At 54.8% G+C, this 16,132-nt stretch overlaps 1 protein-coding gene across 7 annotated transcripts in view; it reads right to left on the bottom strand.

The window, feature by feature from the left end:
• Positions 1 to 1,714: 1,714 nt before the first annotated feature.
• The window catches only part of EHMT1 (euchromatic histone lysine methyltransferase 1), a 93,253-nt gene continuing 78,835 nt past the window's right edge, over positions 1,715 to 16,132 (bottom strand). For all 7 annotated transcript variants that reach the window (XM_056132903.1, XM_056132899.1, XM_056132905.1 and 4 more), the window contains 12 exons: positions 14,696 to 14,818; positions 9,559 to 9,660; positions 8,786 to 8,890; positions 8,322 to 8,476; positions 7,600 to 7,767; positions 7,348 to 7,492; positions 5,869 to 5,946; positions 5,337 to 5,452; positions 4,560 to 4,646; positions 4,291 to 4,369; positions 2,917 to 3,092; positions 1,715 to 2,834 (listed from right to left, as the gene is read on the bottom strand). In XM_056132903.1, the coding sequence (XP_055988878.1) occupies positions 2,657 to 2,834; positions 2,917 to 3,092; positions 4,291 to 4,369; positions 4,560 to 4,646; positions 5,337 to 5,452; positions 5,869 to 5,946; positions 7,348 to 7,492; positions 7,600 to 7,767; positions 8,322 to 8,476; positions 8,786 to 8,890; positions 9,559 to 9,660; positions 14,696 to 14,818 (1,512 nt within the window). In that variant the 3' untranslated portion in view covers positions 1,715 to 2,656. The remainder of the gene's footprint in view (positions 2,835 to 2,916; positions 3,093 to 4,290; positions 4,370 to 4,559; positions 4,647 to 5,336; positions 5,453 to 5,868; positions 5,947 to 7,347; positions 7,493 to 7,599; positions 7,768 to 8,321; positions 8,477 to 8,785; positions 8,891 to 9,558; positions 9,661 to 14,695; positions 14,819 to 16,132) is intronic.

Below are 16,132 nucleotides of genomic sequence, written 5' to 3'. Positions count from 1 at the left end.
ATTGGAGGTTCCACTGAACCCGGCAACCCCACTCCTTGAAATATACTCCAAAGGTCCAAAAACAAAATGGAGGAGACATCTCATATGTGGGACATAAAGAAACATAATGGTGAAATGACGAATAATCAAAAGCAATGGGAATACGAGAACTGATATGCAGTAGGAAACATGAAACTTGAGAGGGCTGGGGATTAGGACAGGGAGGGGGCAATGTCTGTGGCAGAGGGAAGCATTCAGGCAGGAGGGGCTGCTGAAAGGCGGCCAAGTGTTATATATAAAATCCTCTTGGCAACAGTAGTGTAAACCACAGTGCGCACACACACACACACACACACACACACACACACACACACACACACACACTCAGACTCACACACCCCCTCCTGAAGCTGACTGGTGGGTGGGAAGCAAATGGAGGTACGGGGTCTTGGTGGAGGGCAGTGGACACTGATGAAGGGAGTGGTGTTGAAAGCCAATCAAGAATAACTTGGTAACTTCAAGGTGACTAAATTTAAAAAAAAAAAAAAAAAGGAAGAAAGAAAAACAAACCAAAAAAATACATGGGGCCATAGAGAACAGCAGGTAGTGTGACTGGCTCGCACATGGTCAACCCGAGATCAATCCTTAACATCACATATGCTCTCCTAAATTTCACCAGGAGTGATTCCTGAGCACTAAGTGTGTGCCCCAACACAAAGAAAGAACAAAAGAAAATCACTAGATGTCCCAGGGAATGGTTTTACATAACTGAGAGGTAGAGAGGTCCTTTCTGAACAGCACACAAGCAGAAAGCAGACTTCACCACAGACATTTGCTGTGTTATATGCACAGGACACCTGATTCTGAGTAAAGTGCTCAGACAGCTCATAGAACATTCACTGACAGTGTGTGCCAGGAAAGGCCACTATATGCCCAACAGTGAGATGACACGAGGCTCAGTGGTGGGGCACAGAGGAAGCAATGGGGGACAAGAAGCATGAGCCTTGCCCGCTGGGCTGCGGGAGGGGGCTCGCAGGCACTCCCCAGCAGCTCTGGAGGTTGGAAGGGCAGGCACGCCCCTTCTCTCTGGGTCTCCGTGGGAGTAGCTGTTGCTCTCCCAGATTGGTCGCCCCACGTAGGCCTCCTCTCACCCTAATGCCTGAGGGTCGGCGTGGGAGTGCCCACTGCGTCCTGCAGCCCAGGACCATGGGAAACAGCTCAGGAACCGAGCCTTGTGGGGCACTTGTCTGGCACACTAAGGGCCCCTCCCCACTGACACTGCAGCGCAGTGAGCCCCGGGAGGGCTCCTGGCTCCCCAAGCCTTGTGCAAGCAGTCTCCACTGCACTGGGCCCTGCCCTGATCCCCACATCCAGCCCCCAGCCCTGGCCTGTGCTGTCCACCTGAGACAGCAGGTCCTGCTAGTGCAGGACACGCCCCCAACACAACCACTGCAGAGCCATCACCCAGTGGTGAAGAAGATGGTGCAGACGGGGCTGGCTCTGCAGCCTGTCTCACTGCCGTGTGGCACAAGATCCAGACTGGGTGCCAGGGACTGGCAGTGCCCGCACTTGTGCAGACACATCAGCATGGGAAGAGCCTCTAAGGACGAAGCTGAGAGAACATACAGCCAAGCTGCAGGGAGGGGATGCATGACTCTGTGGACCCTGTGGACTGTGCGTGTTGTACAGACAAACAGTTGAGACGTAGATAGATCGTAGGGGAAAAACGCATTTAAAGTGTTTTTTTTTTTATTGATTTCATTGAAAACAGAACAAGAAATGGTCTGAGCCAAAAGACTGCTCTCAAAACTGTCAAAAACATTTTAACAGAAAAAATAAACATGACCGCATCATGAATGTTCTAGAAGAGTCGCACAGAAGAATCCACCGTTACTGCACTAATTACAGTGTAAAAAAGTCTACGACCTGGCAGGCCACCACACAAAAGGTGGTGGCAAGTTTCTTCCCACTAGGGGACTAACATTTTAAAAAAGTTTTTTCCTGTGTTTATTCTAAAATCACTTTGTTCTCTTTACACAGTTGATAGTTTGTTTTCACATGGTGAGCAGAACCACACCAGAATCAGCACCGTTGTCTGTGTTGTTTATTGTTTGTCCTAAGGGTCAGTCATGGTAGAAAATAAATCGCTCCATCCCTTCTCAAAGCATGTGGCTAGGAACCAGGATTCCACCAACGGCAGGCAGGCTGCTGGGGGCTCCTGTCCCACGCGACTGCTTCCTCACAAAGAAACGAGGAAGGTCTGATACACAGGACTAGATACAAGATCCCTTTATAAAGAGCAAAGCCCAGCTCCTCCCTGGCGAGCTGCAGAGGAGACTGGCCCCACCAGGCAGGCTGCGGGCAGCGGCAGAAGGAACAGCTGGCGGGGCTGTGGCTTCCAAGGGGCCGCAGGAGTCTGGGACACCTAGCCCGGTGGCGGAAGGGGATCATGGAGCGCAGAGAAACAAGAAACTTGGAAACAACAAAACCACCGTCAGAAACTCACAAGTGACGTCAGGGCAGAATTCAGAATGTTCCAAAGTGCCTGCTCCCAGCTGGCTGCCTCAGTGTGCCCGCACGCCCCGGACCGGCTCCGGACGCCACGTGCTCTCCCCTTTCCTCTCTGAACTGCAGTGAGCAAGGGCGCCAGCTCCCCAGCACCCATGGCCACTGGACCTCATAGGGGGTCGGCGGTGGAGGAGCTGGTGTCGGGCAGGCCGTTCTCCTGGGCCTGCTGGGCTGCGCTGGCCTGCCGCTGTGCGAGAGCTGCGCTCGAGTGCCGGCACTTGGGGGAGCCACAGCGGCAGCTGAACAACTTGCCTTTGATGTCCCAGAAGCGCTCCCCGTAGTCAAACCTGGGGAGAGAGCGCACTCAGGTGGGGCTGGCCCCGGCTCAGGACACGCCAAGGACAGGTGGGCCCGGCTGCAGGCACCTACCCCAGCTGCTCCCCAGCTTCGATGAGGCGGGTGCTGAAGAAGGCGATGCGAGGAAAGCGCAGGTCCTGATGGGACATGAAGACGCGCACCGGCACCAGGTTGGGCTCGCAGTGGTGGTTGATGAAGCGGCTGATGTTGCCATAGAAACGGGCGTCTATGCAGTAGGCCTCTCCACCCTGGGGCAAGAGGAGATGGGGCAAGAGGAGACGGCTTGCAGAGATGCCACAGGAGACAGGGCCCTGGGAGCCCCAAGAAGCCAGGCTCGGGAGTGGGGCCACAGCACGACATGTCTGTTCTTTCAGACATACACACAGTCCCCACCTAGTCATGCTGGCATCCGACCCATCGTGGCCACAGCTGTGAAGCATATGGCCTAACCTCCGTGCTCCCTCTCTGGCCCACAGTCAGCCGGTCTCTACTTTTCAGTGTCTGAAATCCTCCCAATTCAAAAGCACGGAAGAGGACCCACCAGGAGGGGCAGAAGTCATACTGTTTCTCTGTGACTAACTGGAAGGAGTGTGTTTGTGTGTGTGTGGGGGGGGGGGGGGGAAGGGGGATGGGGGAGTGGGGGAGGGAGGGAGAGAGCGAGCAGGAGGATGAGGGTTCCTGGATGAGGAAAGGCAGAGAACAAGCAGGTCTTCCAGGTCCAGTAACTCCCCTTCGACATTCCACTCCCTGGTCTCTCCCCAGGAAGACGAGCTCACAGGTGCTGGCCCCCAAAGGCACAAGGCATTCACTGCCTACAGCTCAGTGAAAGCTGGGCACTGTGGCCCCCATGTGACCAGCTCAGGGCCACGGGGTCCAGGTGAGGGCCCAGGACCCAGTGAAGGCAGCAAGTGACAGGTGAGCAGCTCCAGGAAACAGAACTGGAAGGCTTCCTGCTGCCCGAGGGTGGGGGGTGCTTCCCCACCCTCCTGGTCACACAGACCAGGGGAAGTACTTCTGGGCCTGCAGGAGCACTCTCAGAATGCTCCCCCGTCTGGGCACCTTCTCTAAAAGGACACAAGCAGCAATGTCTAGACCAGCCTCCTCTGGAACCCAGGGTCGAGACCGACTAGAGTTCTCTCCAGGGAGGGGCATCTGTACACCCCCATACCAAATCCCGCCCAAAGGAGGCCCAGCCAGTCTCAGGAAGCAGTGGGCACTGGGTGCCAGGATGCCAAGAAGGGTGAGGAGGGGCTCAGACTATCTTGAAGCCAGAGTCCAAGTCCTGGTTGCTGTCCAGCACTGGGCGGTGGGCAATGTCCACTCTCACGCGAGGCTGCCTACGTGAGGAGCTCAGGACAGCCCCGAGTCTGAGCCAACAGACGCCTCCAGCCAACCCAGGCCACACACCACGTCTCAGCCCCAGCCCAGTCCTGGAAGCCCCGCTACCTTGTTGTCAAGGTCAAAGAGGTAAGAGTCTTCCTCCCGGACATCAGCCTCTGAGTCAGAGATGAGCTCCCCGACATACCTGTGAGGGAGCAGGGGGAGGAAGGGGGAAGCAACATGAGGGGGAGAAGAACAGGGAAGAGGAAGTGGAGGGGGGGAGGAAGGAGGGGGAGAGAGCCATGAAGGAGGCCGAGGTGCCCAGCCCACTCCTCTGCTGTGGGGCCACACTCCCCTGTGGCGGGCGGCCCGGGAGGGCCTGGGCACTCACTTACTCGCAGACGAAGGTACCCAGTGGGATGTCCTGCAGGGGCCGCACACCCCAGCCCATGTTCTGCGTCCGGTAGAGCTGCAGCCTGGCCCTGAAACGGAGACTACTGGTCAGCACCCAATTCCTGGCACATAGGGCAAAGGAAAACATGTCTCCTCATCCACAATCTGGAACTCGGGCATCTGGGGACTGGGGGACACCAGGGCATGTGGCTTCTGAGGCAGTGGCCCCAGGCCACGGTGATGCACGGAGCTGAGGTGCAGACTGAGCCAGGTAGCAGGCCAGGGGTGTGTATGGACAGAGGTGACTGCTCAATACATGCCCAGGTGCGACACAGCAGGGAGGCAATTTCCCTGGGGACAAAGAGGGGCATCCCGATCTGGGCCCAGGTACATCCAGGGGGGATCCAGGTTCTGCTGATCCCTGCCAACAAGAAGTCACAGGGCCACCCTCATGTCCTCTCAAAACACTTGTGGATGTGAGAGCCCTCCCTGGGCATCCACAAAGGGCACAGGCAGAGCTTCAGCTCAGCAGGCACCCACTCAAAGAGCAGTGGGTGGGGCTGGGGTGGGGCACTAAGAACTGATGGTCCAACACGCACCCAACAGCTGCTTCCCAGAAAACTGGGGACTGTCATTACTGTTCGAGGAGCTGGGCCATGGCCTGGGTAACTGTGCTCGCTGAGTGACCTCTAGTGGGGCTCATGACATCACACGGTGCCTGGGACAGAACTGGGAACAGCTGCATACAAAGCCCGTGCTCCCCGCCCTTCCGAGCTCACCTGAGCCCGTTCTGCACCACGCGGTTCCGGCACGTGCGCCAGCAGGAGCAGGCATGATTACACTCAAACAGCAGCGGAGGCTCTGCCATGTTGAACTCAGGCAGCAGCCGGCCGTCCTGGGGGTGGACGCAGCGTCAGAGCCCGCGGCCCAGCCCTGTTCAGCAACACCCACCCTCTGGCGCATCACACACCTGTGCAGGGATCAGGCCACCGCTTTCCCACCCCATACCCAGCCCTGCCCAGGCCAGACCCCTCCCTACACACGCCCACCGCTCAGGTGAGCCTTGCTCTGGAGACCCATCTACAACCCTTCTACAACCGAACAACTTGGCCCGTGGGCGCACCGGCTCAACACCTGGAGGTCACCTCAGCACCTCCCTCAGCCCAGCAGCTGCGTGGTTCTGTCCCCAGCTGCCATTCCCCAACTGACTGAAGTCCAGCTCACCACAGCCTCCGACGAGCTGGCAGGTAGTCAGGGTAACCCCACTGCCCCATACACACCCTTCGTAGGATTCCTGCCGGCAGTGCTCACCTTGTCGTACCAACAGCGCATGCTGAGCTGGCCACACATGCAGTTGCTGGAAGAACAGTCGTCCACGCACACGCAGTACTGGGGAGACAGGACTTGTAAGTAAGTATGTGCGTTGTCAGATTGTGTGTGTCACCCACGTACATGCAGTACTGGGAAGACAAGATTGTGTGTGTGTGTGTGTGTGTGTGTGTGTGTGTGAGAGAGAGAGAGAGAGAGAGAGACAGAGAGACAGAGAGACAGAGAGACAGAGAGAAAGACAGAGAGAGACTGTGTGCTGTCCACACAGTTCATGCAGTACTGTGAGACAGGACTCATGAGTGTGTGTGTGTGTGTGTGTGTGTGTGTGTGTGTGTGTGTGTGGTGTGTGTGTGTCTATTGCCCATGCACACGAAGTACCAGGGAAACAGAATTAGTGAGTGTCTGTCTGTGTGTCGTCTACACACACGCAGTACTGGGGAGACAGGACTCGTGTTGTGTGTGTGTGTGTGTGTGTATGTGTGTGTATGTGTGAGAGAGACAGAGAGAGAGGGAGAGGGTGAGGGACAAAAAGAGAGAGACTTGCGTGTGTTGTTCATGCACATGCACTACTGAAGAGAATGGACCTGAGTGTATGTGCGCGTACACGCAGAAAACTGAATGACATGGATGACTGTGGCATGGATGACACATCCATGCCACACGCAGTACCAGGGAAGACAGAACTCATGAGCGTGTGAGCAAGAGGAACTTGTGTGAATGCACATGCAGTACTGGGGAGACTAACTCATGAGTGTGTCTTTGTGTATGGGTGTGAGACTGTTCGGAGAGAGGGAGAGACTGTGTTGCCCACACAATACTGGGGAGACTGGACTCTTGTGTCTGTGTGAGACTGTGTTCATGCACATTCAGTACTGGGGAGACAGAGCTTTTAAGTGTGTGTATGTGTGTGAGACCGTGTTGTCCATGGACATTCAGTACTGGGGAGGCAGGACTCACCAGTGTGTCGGTGTATGAAACACTGTGTCATCCACACACACGCAATACTGGGGAGAGTGTGTATTTGTGTGTGTGAGACTAGTCATCCACACACATGCAGTGTGCATCTGTGTGCAAAGGTGTGTCTGAGAGGGACTGCGTGTGTATGTGAAGATGTGTATGCGTGGGACAGCACTCATTACTCTGTGTGTGTGCGTGTGTGTGTGCGTGCATGCACACATGCATACTGGAATGAGCCCCTCCTTCCTGCCCCAGATCCCATGTTCACAACCATGTTTGAATCTCAACCAGTTCAGCCTAACACGTGTGTTGGTAAGCCAAGGGCAAAGCTGGAGGGCTCCCTTCTCCCTTGCACTCCCCAGGGATGCCTGGCCATGCTGCCCACAGGAAGGGTGTGAGTTGGAGGAGTGGGACTAGGCAGAGGACACGAGGACACAAGGACATGCAGGGGGTGCCATCCCTGCCTCCCGACTGTGCACGGAAGCTCAGGCTCCAAGAACTGACCTGCAGGTGGGTGATGTTCCGGTCGATGCTCATGGGGGATGTCACACAGTTCTGGGACACATACTTATAGTTGCTGGGGCACGGCTCACTATCTACAGCGTTCACACAGGGAATGGGGATGCGCTCGTAGCCCCGAGCGATGTCCCTGCCACAGGAAGGACCAAGACATCTGTGGTGAGCAGCTCTGCCCACCAGGGATAGTCCTAGCCCCAGCCAAGGTGCAGCGGTAACACAGCACTGCCCACTGCTCACCTGCTCACTGTCTTCTCTGTGGGGCCAGGTCTGTCCGGGGCAGCATCACGGAGCGCCTGGCTCATCTGCAGCGCATCCCACACGGGAGAGTGGAGACTGGCGCACTGCAGGGGCGTCTCCCCTTCCTTGTTCTTCAAGGTGACATCTGAATCCCGAGAAAGAAAGAGGCTACAAGGAAAGATGCGAGCCAAAAAAGGTTCAGACTGAAACCTGGTGCACACGGTGCCCTGCAAGAGCCACGTGTCCACCCACTCCAATGCTCACTGTCCACCACAGTGCTGCCTTCTGGGCTGCAGAGGGATGGAGGGTGCTGTGTGGCCTGGATTAGAGGCACCATTCGGCAGGCCCCAGAGCAGAGAAAGGCAATGAATGAAGACAACGGCAGCTGCACAGGCATGCCCATGGTCAGTGCTGGGACCAGCCAGGCGTCTCCCCAGGATTACCAGTCAAGAGTTAGGCCTGCTGAGGGACAGTCACTGGCGCCCCCAACACACACACACACACACACACACACACACACACACACACACACACACGGCAACCTTCCAACACACACATAGCAACACCCACCCACTCACAAGCACAACCACACATACATCCACATACATCACAAGCCCCCGAACATACACATACGCGCACCCCCCCCACACACACACAGTGATCCTGGCGCAGGTGCCAGCTGCCCCCGGGCTCCCTCCAGAGCCAGGGCCCGCGGCACTCACACGACACAGGCGTAGCGGTCCTCCCTGGCAGCAATGTGCAGGGGTGAGTCTCCGTGGATGTTCACAGCATGGAGGTCACACCTGGCGGCCAGCAGTGTCTCCGCTATGTCCACACAGCCCGAGAAAGCTGCCCAATGCAGACAGATGTTCTCCTCCTACGGAAAGATGCCGGCGCGAGTGGGTGATGCTGGCCCAAGGCAACGGGGACCCACCCCCCACTGGCTCCCCTGAGAGGTGTTGGTCCCTGTCAGTCCTGCTCCAGAACAGACCAGGGCCCGTTCATCCCTTCCTCCGTCTCTCCCACGATAGCAGCAGCTGAGGGTGTCTGTGGGGTCAGCCACAGACAAAGGGAGTGAGGGCTGCAGTCATGGTCCTTCGTCCCCTGCCCTAGAGTAACGATCTATTTCCATGAGGGGTGCAGGATGTCTGGGCCACCGCCGGGGACTCCTGAAGAACCCACTCACATTGTCCCGGATGTTAATGTCAGAGCCCTTGGCCAGCAACAGCTTCACGAGGTCCACATGCTTGTACTCAGTCGCCCAGATCATGGGCGTCCAGCCGCCATCATCCTGGTTTCAGAGAAACAAGATTCATGGAAGGGCCTGAGCAAGAGGAGTGGAGGCAGAGAGGCCCTTGTCCCCTGCTGGTGCCCACATAGGAAGGCCGGGGAGCAAGGCAGAGGAGCCCAGGTACCCCACCCACTGCATACACAGCCCACACAGGAAGGCCTGGGTCAGGCCTGATGCAGAAACTGAGAAGAGCCAATAATGTCATGGTCACAGCACCGCTGACACATGTCAGCCACAGGCGAGCACGCACAGGGCGTATGTAGGCATGGTCTGGCTCTTCCCACGCCCACCACAGCTCAGACACAAGGGCCAGGAGCCAGGCTTCCATTCTCCAGGTGAGGGTACGCTCCCTGTGCTCCACCCCTGCAGTCCATGGGGAACACAGCAAGGACAGCCCACGGAGGCATGCAGTGGCATGGAACTGGGAGGCCCCAAGCACGCAGGCAGAAGGGAGGGCTCCAGAGAGACAAGAGAGGGCGAGATGGTCCTGGGGAGCGGCCAATTCCTGGCTGGCTCTCCTCAGTCCCACGCTCACTGCCAACAGTCAATCGCAGAGGGACAACAGCACAATCTCAGAACAAGGGAGGATCTCTGGACAAAGAGCCTGGACTTAGAAAACCAGGCCAGCAGGCTCCTCAGGAGGGCACAAGCAGGGAACATGGCTGTACCTGACAGTTGACGTCCATCTGTCCATTGGAAAGCAGGTACTGAACCACATCGTAGTGGCCTTTCTTGGCCGCCAAGTGCAAACAGGTGGAGCCCTCTGCATCCTGCAACACAAACACACTCAGCTCAGTTGTGCAGGCAGCAGAGGCTACCACAGTGCAGCCAGGACTCAGGCCCCCACAGGTGCATGTGAACGCCCTGACCAGGGGTCCCCCAAAAGCTGTGAGCACTGCTCTGGGCCCCCAGACCTGCCCAGGGCTCTGCACATGAAACACAGCCATCCTCTGGCCTATGAGGCCGACATGCCCACAGCCAGCCGTAGTCTCTGCCTGGCAACCATACAAGAGAATAAGGGCAGGCCTCCACCTTGCCACAATGGCTCCCCCCAGTGTCCGTCACAACCCGGAGCCTCACAGGCCTCACGGCAGCCTCCTGCCTGGCTCCCAAGCAGGGCTGAGCATCCTTTGTTGGGAGTTTTTCTTCTCCTCCAGGTTTTCCCCGTGGTCCTGACTACGTCTGTGGTGAGGATTCTCTGCTTCCTTCCATGGCCAGAGCCCGTCATTCAACAGTCCCCACAAACCTCCACAAACCCTTCTCGAGGAGGCGCACGGGCTCGAACTCCACACCCCTGATTTTCCAGCTTATTTATTTGACTGTCAGTATCACAACAGTATGGGGAGATCCGATCCAACGCCGGCACCTTCTTGGCAGCCACCAGCGCTCCCAGGCTGATCCGGACTTGAAGGTGTCCATCAGGTGGGTGAAGGGCCACTTCCTGTGTGCAGCTAAGACCTGCCCACTGTGGCTGACGGAGCCTGTCCCTCAGCCACACAGGCCCCACTGCCTCCCGCAAGCACTTCATGGTAGCACTTCAGGCAGTACGTGCCTACCTGTACTCTTTGCCCACGTGCCCTGCAGGACTTGCTGTGCCACGGTGGCTCGAGATGCCAGCTTGGAGCCCCTCTCACCCCTTCCACGCACACTGGCTTAAGAATCCTTATGTTTCTAACCCCGACAACCCCTCAGCTCCCTACCTGCCCCCTCACTTCTGCTGAGAGTCTGAGCAGAGGGGAGACACAGCCAGCTCAGGGCCCTTCTCGGCACTGCCTTTACTTGCCTCGTGCCACGGGTGCAGTGTGTTTCCTCCACATGCTGTTTCTCCGGCCCCACCCATGGCCACTCCTTTCTGACTTCGTAAGACAAATAGCCATGACTGCATTTTACTTCCTGTTTTAAGGTACCCTGGAAACTGCGTCTCTTAAATTCTCATTTTGTTTCTCGAGGGTTAACACCCTTCAACTCTACCCTCCCACAGAGGAAACTCTGAGCCAGCTGCCCCACCTGTGGGACTGCTATAGAAAGCCACTTTACTGTGATACTACCTTTCCTTGAAACAGATTGTAAAAGTTCCGAAGAGCTGGGGACAGTCAAGAGCCTGGCACCCCAGTTTCCTGGGCACATCCAGGTCTGTGACCCCTAACAATGTTAAGGAAGTTAAAGAACACAAAATACCCGACTGCTTCCATGAAGCTGCGTGCCCACATGCTGTGTCTTCTCTGGCTGCTTCCAGGGACCCTTAACTGCTGGGTCAGTCTTTCGCGCACAAGGCATTTGAGGGTGACTCCCCAGCTATATACCCAGTGCAGGAACACACAGCTGGCTAGAGGCCACAGCTCTGAGCAACTGATGGCCACTATTTCTGGATTTTCTCTCTCGTTCCAGAACTCCACTCACACAAGTCAGCTTTTTCGAGATAGACTTCTACAAAGACCTTTTCTTCTTCTGCATCTAGTCCACTGAACCAGTCCAGGAGCAGATGACTTCCAGTTTGCACCTTCTCTTAACCACACGGCACCACTCCCTGCACAACCTTACATGCCACTCTGTGTCCTGACCGGGGTGTCTTCACTGGATAAAGATGGATCAGTGCCGGCTCCTCCTGGGAGTTTGTGAATTGCTCACTGCAAAGCAGGAGACAGGGGCAGAGTCTCATCTGCCTGTCCCAAAAGAGGAAGGGCAACTGACCATCGGTTCTTAACCACTTCAGGAAAGGCTCAGAAACAGGGCTGGAGAGAGAATAAAGCAGGTAAGCTGCTCTGCCTTGCATGCCACTAGCCCGGGTTTGATCCCCAGACTCCCAGATGGTCTCCCCAACTCCCGAGCCCTACCAGGAGAGATCCCTAAGAGCAAAGACAGGAGTAAGCCTTGAACACTTCTCGGTATCGCCCCAAACCAAAAGAACCAAGAACAAAAGAAGATTCCTGTGAGAAGGGCGTGATGATACTAAGGGCTGGAAGGCAGGCTCTTCGAGTATACGAGTCCCGGTTTGATTCCCATCGGCACCTAGTCCTCTGAGCACTGCTGAGAGCATCCCAGCGCAAAAAGGGGGTGGGGGCTGAATCCCCACAATACTGCCAGGTGTGGTGCCAAGCAAAACACCAGTCAGAGACAGCATTGTCATCGACACCGAGCACCAAGTAGAAAAATAGGGCATGACCAATTCCACACCGAGCCAACTATTTCAGTCACCAGTCCACAGACCAGTGCTAATCAACCGGTATAAAACAACCCTCAGACGCCACAGGGCCATCCCACAAGCCTGCAGCACAGGTACACAGGCATAAGAAATTGGACAGGGCCAGGGAGAGGACATGCTTTGCAACAGGAACCCCAGGGTCAGTCCCTGGCACTGCATGGACCCAAGATTCAAGCCCAGAGTAGCCTCAAGCCCAGAGTAGCCCCAGAGCACCAACCAGGCTGATTTAAGAACAAGATAAAGGGTGACTGGCCTCTGACAGTTGTTACCAACCACCAGTCCACAGGCACAAGGGGCCGAAAACTACTGACCTATATTATCTTCTGACAAACAATAGTGGGAATTTTATTGGGTGTGTGTGGCAGGGGGAGGGGCCAGAGGGGTGACACCCGTCTGTGCTGAGGGGGTCATTCCTGGTGGTGCTCAGGGGACTACAAGCAGTGCCGAGAATTAAACCAGGGTCAGTCACATTCAAAGCAGGCAAGTATCTTAATCTTTGTACTGCCTCTCTGACCCCAGTGGCAATTTGAAGGGGAAAGAAGATGATAAATTGTGTAACAGGCTTAACTTATTCATTGGGGGAAAAAAGGACATTAGTGTGGTAATTACGAGGGTTGTGTGGTAATTACGAGGCTTGTGCTTACATCTTTCTTGGGGCAGCACTTTCTAATCGAGGCCTATGTTCAAAACACTTTAAGCATTTTAAGCATGCAACCCTCACATCCAAGTCTTCCCGACATACGCTTGCAGACCAGCAGGCCCTCCTCCCTTCAAACTCCACTGATGCTGGGGCCTCAGAGGGGAGTCCACTCGCAGGGCCAAGTGACCCACCCTTTTACTGGTGACCTGGCCAACAGACATGGCTGCTCTCACTGCTGGCTGGTTGTGAACAAGGTGTGAGCAGACTGCTGGCTCCTAGAGTGGACACACATGGAACTGACCAGGACCCCAGTACACTTCTGCTTCACGCTTGCTAACACTTATTTTCTGGATTTTTAGTAACAGTGGCACTGGAAGGCAAGAGGTAATAGTGCACTGTGCTTTTCCCTTAAGACTACACTGCTGACCCTCTTTCCATGTGCTTTCTTTGGAAAAATGACTTGTCAGCAAGCCCTCTTGTATAATTCTTAATTGGCTGACGGTTTTCACTCTGAATGACACAATTCTCTATTCTTTATTGAATCCCTTGTCAGATGCAAATATTTCTTGCAGTGTGGGCTATCTTTATATGCTCTTAATCATCTGTCCTTTGGTGGTGTACAAGCTTTAATTTTGATAAAAATTAACTGCCTATCCTTTTGGCGTAATATCCAGGTATCATTCCCAATTCCAACATCACAAAGATCTCTGTATCTTCACAGATTCTCAATCCTGATATTGTGATCCACAATGAGTGACCTTTTTTTTTTTTTTCTTTTTGGGTCACACCCGGCAATGCTCAGGGGTTACTCCTGGCTCTGCACTCAGGAATTACTCCTGGCGGTGCTCAGGGGACCATATGGGATGCTGGGAATCGCACCCGGCTTGGCCGCGTGCAGGGCAAATGCCCTACCCGCTGTGCTATCTCTCCAGCCCCTCTTAGTGAACTTTTGAGTAGAATGTTAAGTGAGAAGTTCCCAGGTCATTCTCTTGTACAAGAACCCCCAATCTTCCCGGCCCCAGGGCTGAGACCACTACCATCCCTCCTTGATCCGTCATGGTGCTCTTGCCAATAACTTCTGGGCTCCTCATTTCTGGGCACTCTGTTCCCCAGTCCTTCACCCCATGCTGCGTGGGGAACTGTAGCTCTGTGTCTGGCCTGGAAACCAGGGCACAGGAGCCCTCCAGCTCTGTTCTTGTTTCTCAAGACCGTTTCAGCTGTTCCAAGTCCTCTGAGAAGCTTTGTGGACTTTATGATGCGGTTCTCTATCTGTAAAAATGACATGGGGACTGCACTGAATCTGTAGATTTCTCTGGAGGATACTGATGTCTCAACAATATGAAGTTTCCCCATTCGTGAACATGAGATGTGCTTCCGTTCACTTAAGTCATTTTTCACTTTGATCATCAAGGCTTTCTAGTTCTCACTGTACCAAGCTTTTCCCTCCTCGGTCAAAAGTGATCCCAAGAGCTTTACTCCTTTAGATGCTACAGTCTGGGGCACTGTTTCCTTCGGAGAGCTCTTCGCAGGGGCACAGCTATAGAAGAGATTTTTCTGTGTTGATGCCATGTGTCACAACTTTCCTGAAGTCATGGCTTTAACACTTGCTGGTGGACTCTTCGGGGGTCTTCTACCTAAAGTTCGCGTTAGCTGTGTCTTTCTTTCTGATCTGGATGCCTTCCTTCTGCCTACATGCTCCAGAGGGAAAGGAAGGGCACCACAGGGAGGGTCTGGAAGCCCTCTGGGGCAGAGGCCTCGCCAGCTGCCTGTGTGGCCAGTACCCACAGAATTCTCCACAGGTACATGAAACCCCAACAGAAAGAAGGGAAAACCACCGTCAAGATGACCAGGCAGGCTTGGGCAGGCTCTCCACCCTGAGGCTGTCCAGTCAGGAGCAGGCCCTGCTGATCTTTACAAGACGCTTCTACACATAATGGGGATCTGCTCCGGCACGGAAGCATACCTTAGGGTCCACGAGGGCCCCGGCCTTGATGAGGTACTTCACTGCCTCCAAATGGTTGTTCTCTGCAGCCTCCATCAGCGGGGTCCTCTGGTCTTCAGAACAGGTGTCAATATTTGCGCCTGCCTGGTAAGACAAGGGACCCATCAGGGGTTGTTCACTACTTCACCACACAGTTCACGTGCTTCAGACACGATCACAACTCACAACTGGCCAACTCCACCTGATTCTTTCAAAATGCCTTTCGAAGACAGGACTGTTTACTGCTACCAGACCATTAGCTCAAGAAGAGTACTTTCAGGCCGGATCTGATAGCAGGGAGGGCGCTTGCCTTGGACAGGGCCAACCTGGGTTCAACCCCAGGGCATCCCATATGGTCCCCTTTGAGCACAGAGCCAGAAGTCAGCCCTGACCACCAATGGGTGCAGCCCAAAGAGCAAAAAAGTTTTTTTTTCCCATTTCTAACCTGACAGGAATGTTGACAACAGCACCTTAGAGACGACACCTTCAGAAATGAGAAAGAAACACGACAATGTTCAAACCAGAGGGTGTGGCCCAGAGCCCCCTTCTTGCTCCAGATCATCAGCGCTCACCACGGTCAACACACCACCACCAGCTCAGGCACTTCTCTCTCTGATCAAGCGTTTACTCGAGAAATAACAAGGAGCAAGTATATACATCTCGGTGAGGTGGATCTGAAGACGTCTCCTAACTTTTAGAATGGGCTTCTGCCCAACCAGCAGCTTAGAAGCTGAAACCTTAAACTTCCCAGGGAAGATAAAAAGCAAAACAAACAATGCACAAAGAGCTAATTTACTTAAAAGTTTTTACTACAGAAAAAGCTGAAAACAGTTCTGTTCTGGCTTTTGCAATAGGAAAACAAAAGTCACTCCACAAAGAGCCTGGAAAAAAAGGACAAAAGGATGAGGCAATTAGGGAAAACAGGACTCTGGGCTTCTTTCCGAAGCTGAAGATGCAGAGCAGGGGAAATAGAGGCAGAAGCACGAAGGGGGGTTCCAACAAATCAAACCCGAGAGCAAGTCAGTCTGCTCAAGATGAGGCCGACAGGGTAGAACTGCAGACGAGCACTCCAGATACAAGTAAGGCAGGGGAGTAGGGGTCAGAGGCAGGCTGGCCTGCCGGGACCGTCCCCTTCACCAACGTCCATGCCTTGACCCTTCCCTGAGACTGAACAAAGAAAAATGTGGCAGATGGGCAGCCCTGGACAAGCCCTCACCTACCACTGCAGTTGACGAAGAAGAGCTTAAAGGCCAGACAGAGACACAGTGAACCTCAGGGAATAGGCCTTCCCAGAGAAGGTGCTGGGGAGACCTAAATGTTCCCCCCAGCTACTCTACAGCAGTGCAAGAGGCCAGCTCCTCTCACACAAGTGCTCCTCACAGGACTCGACAACCACAGAAGCCAGAGATGATGATGCAG

The sequence above is a fragment of the Sorex fumeus genome, unplaced genomic scaffold (assembly GCF_029834395.1).
Source record: "Sorex fumeus unplaced genomic scaffold, SorFum_2.1 ptg000095l, whole genome shotgun sequence".
Classification (NCBI taxonomy): Eukaryota; Metazoa; Chordata; class Mammalia; order Eulipotyphla; family Soricidae; genus Sorex; species Sorex fumeus.
This window is presented reverse-complemented; position numbering and strand designations above follow the sequence as displayed.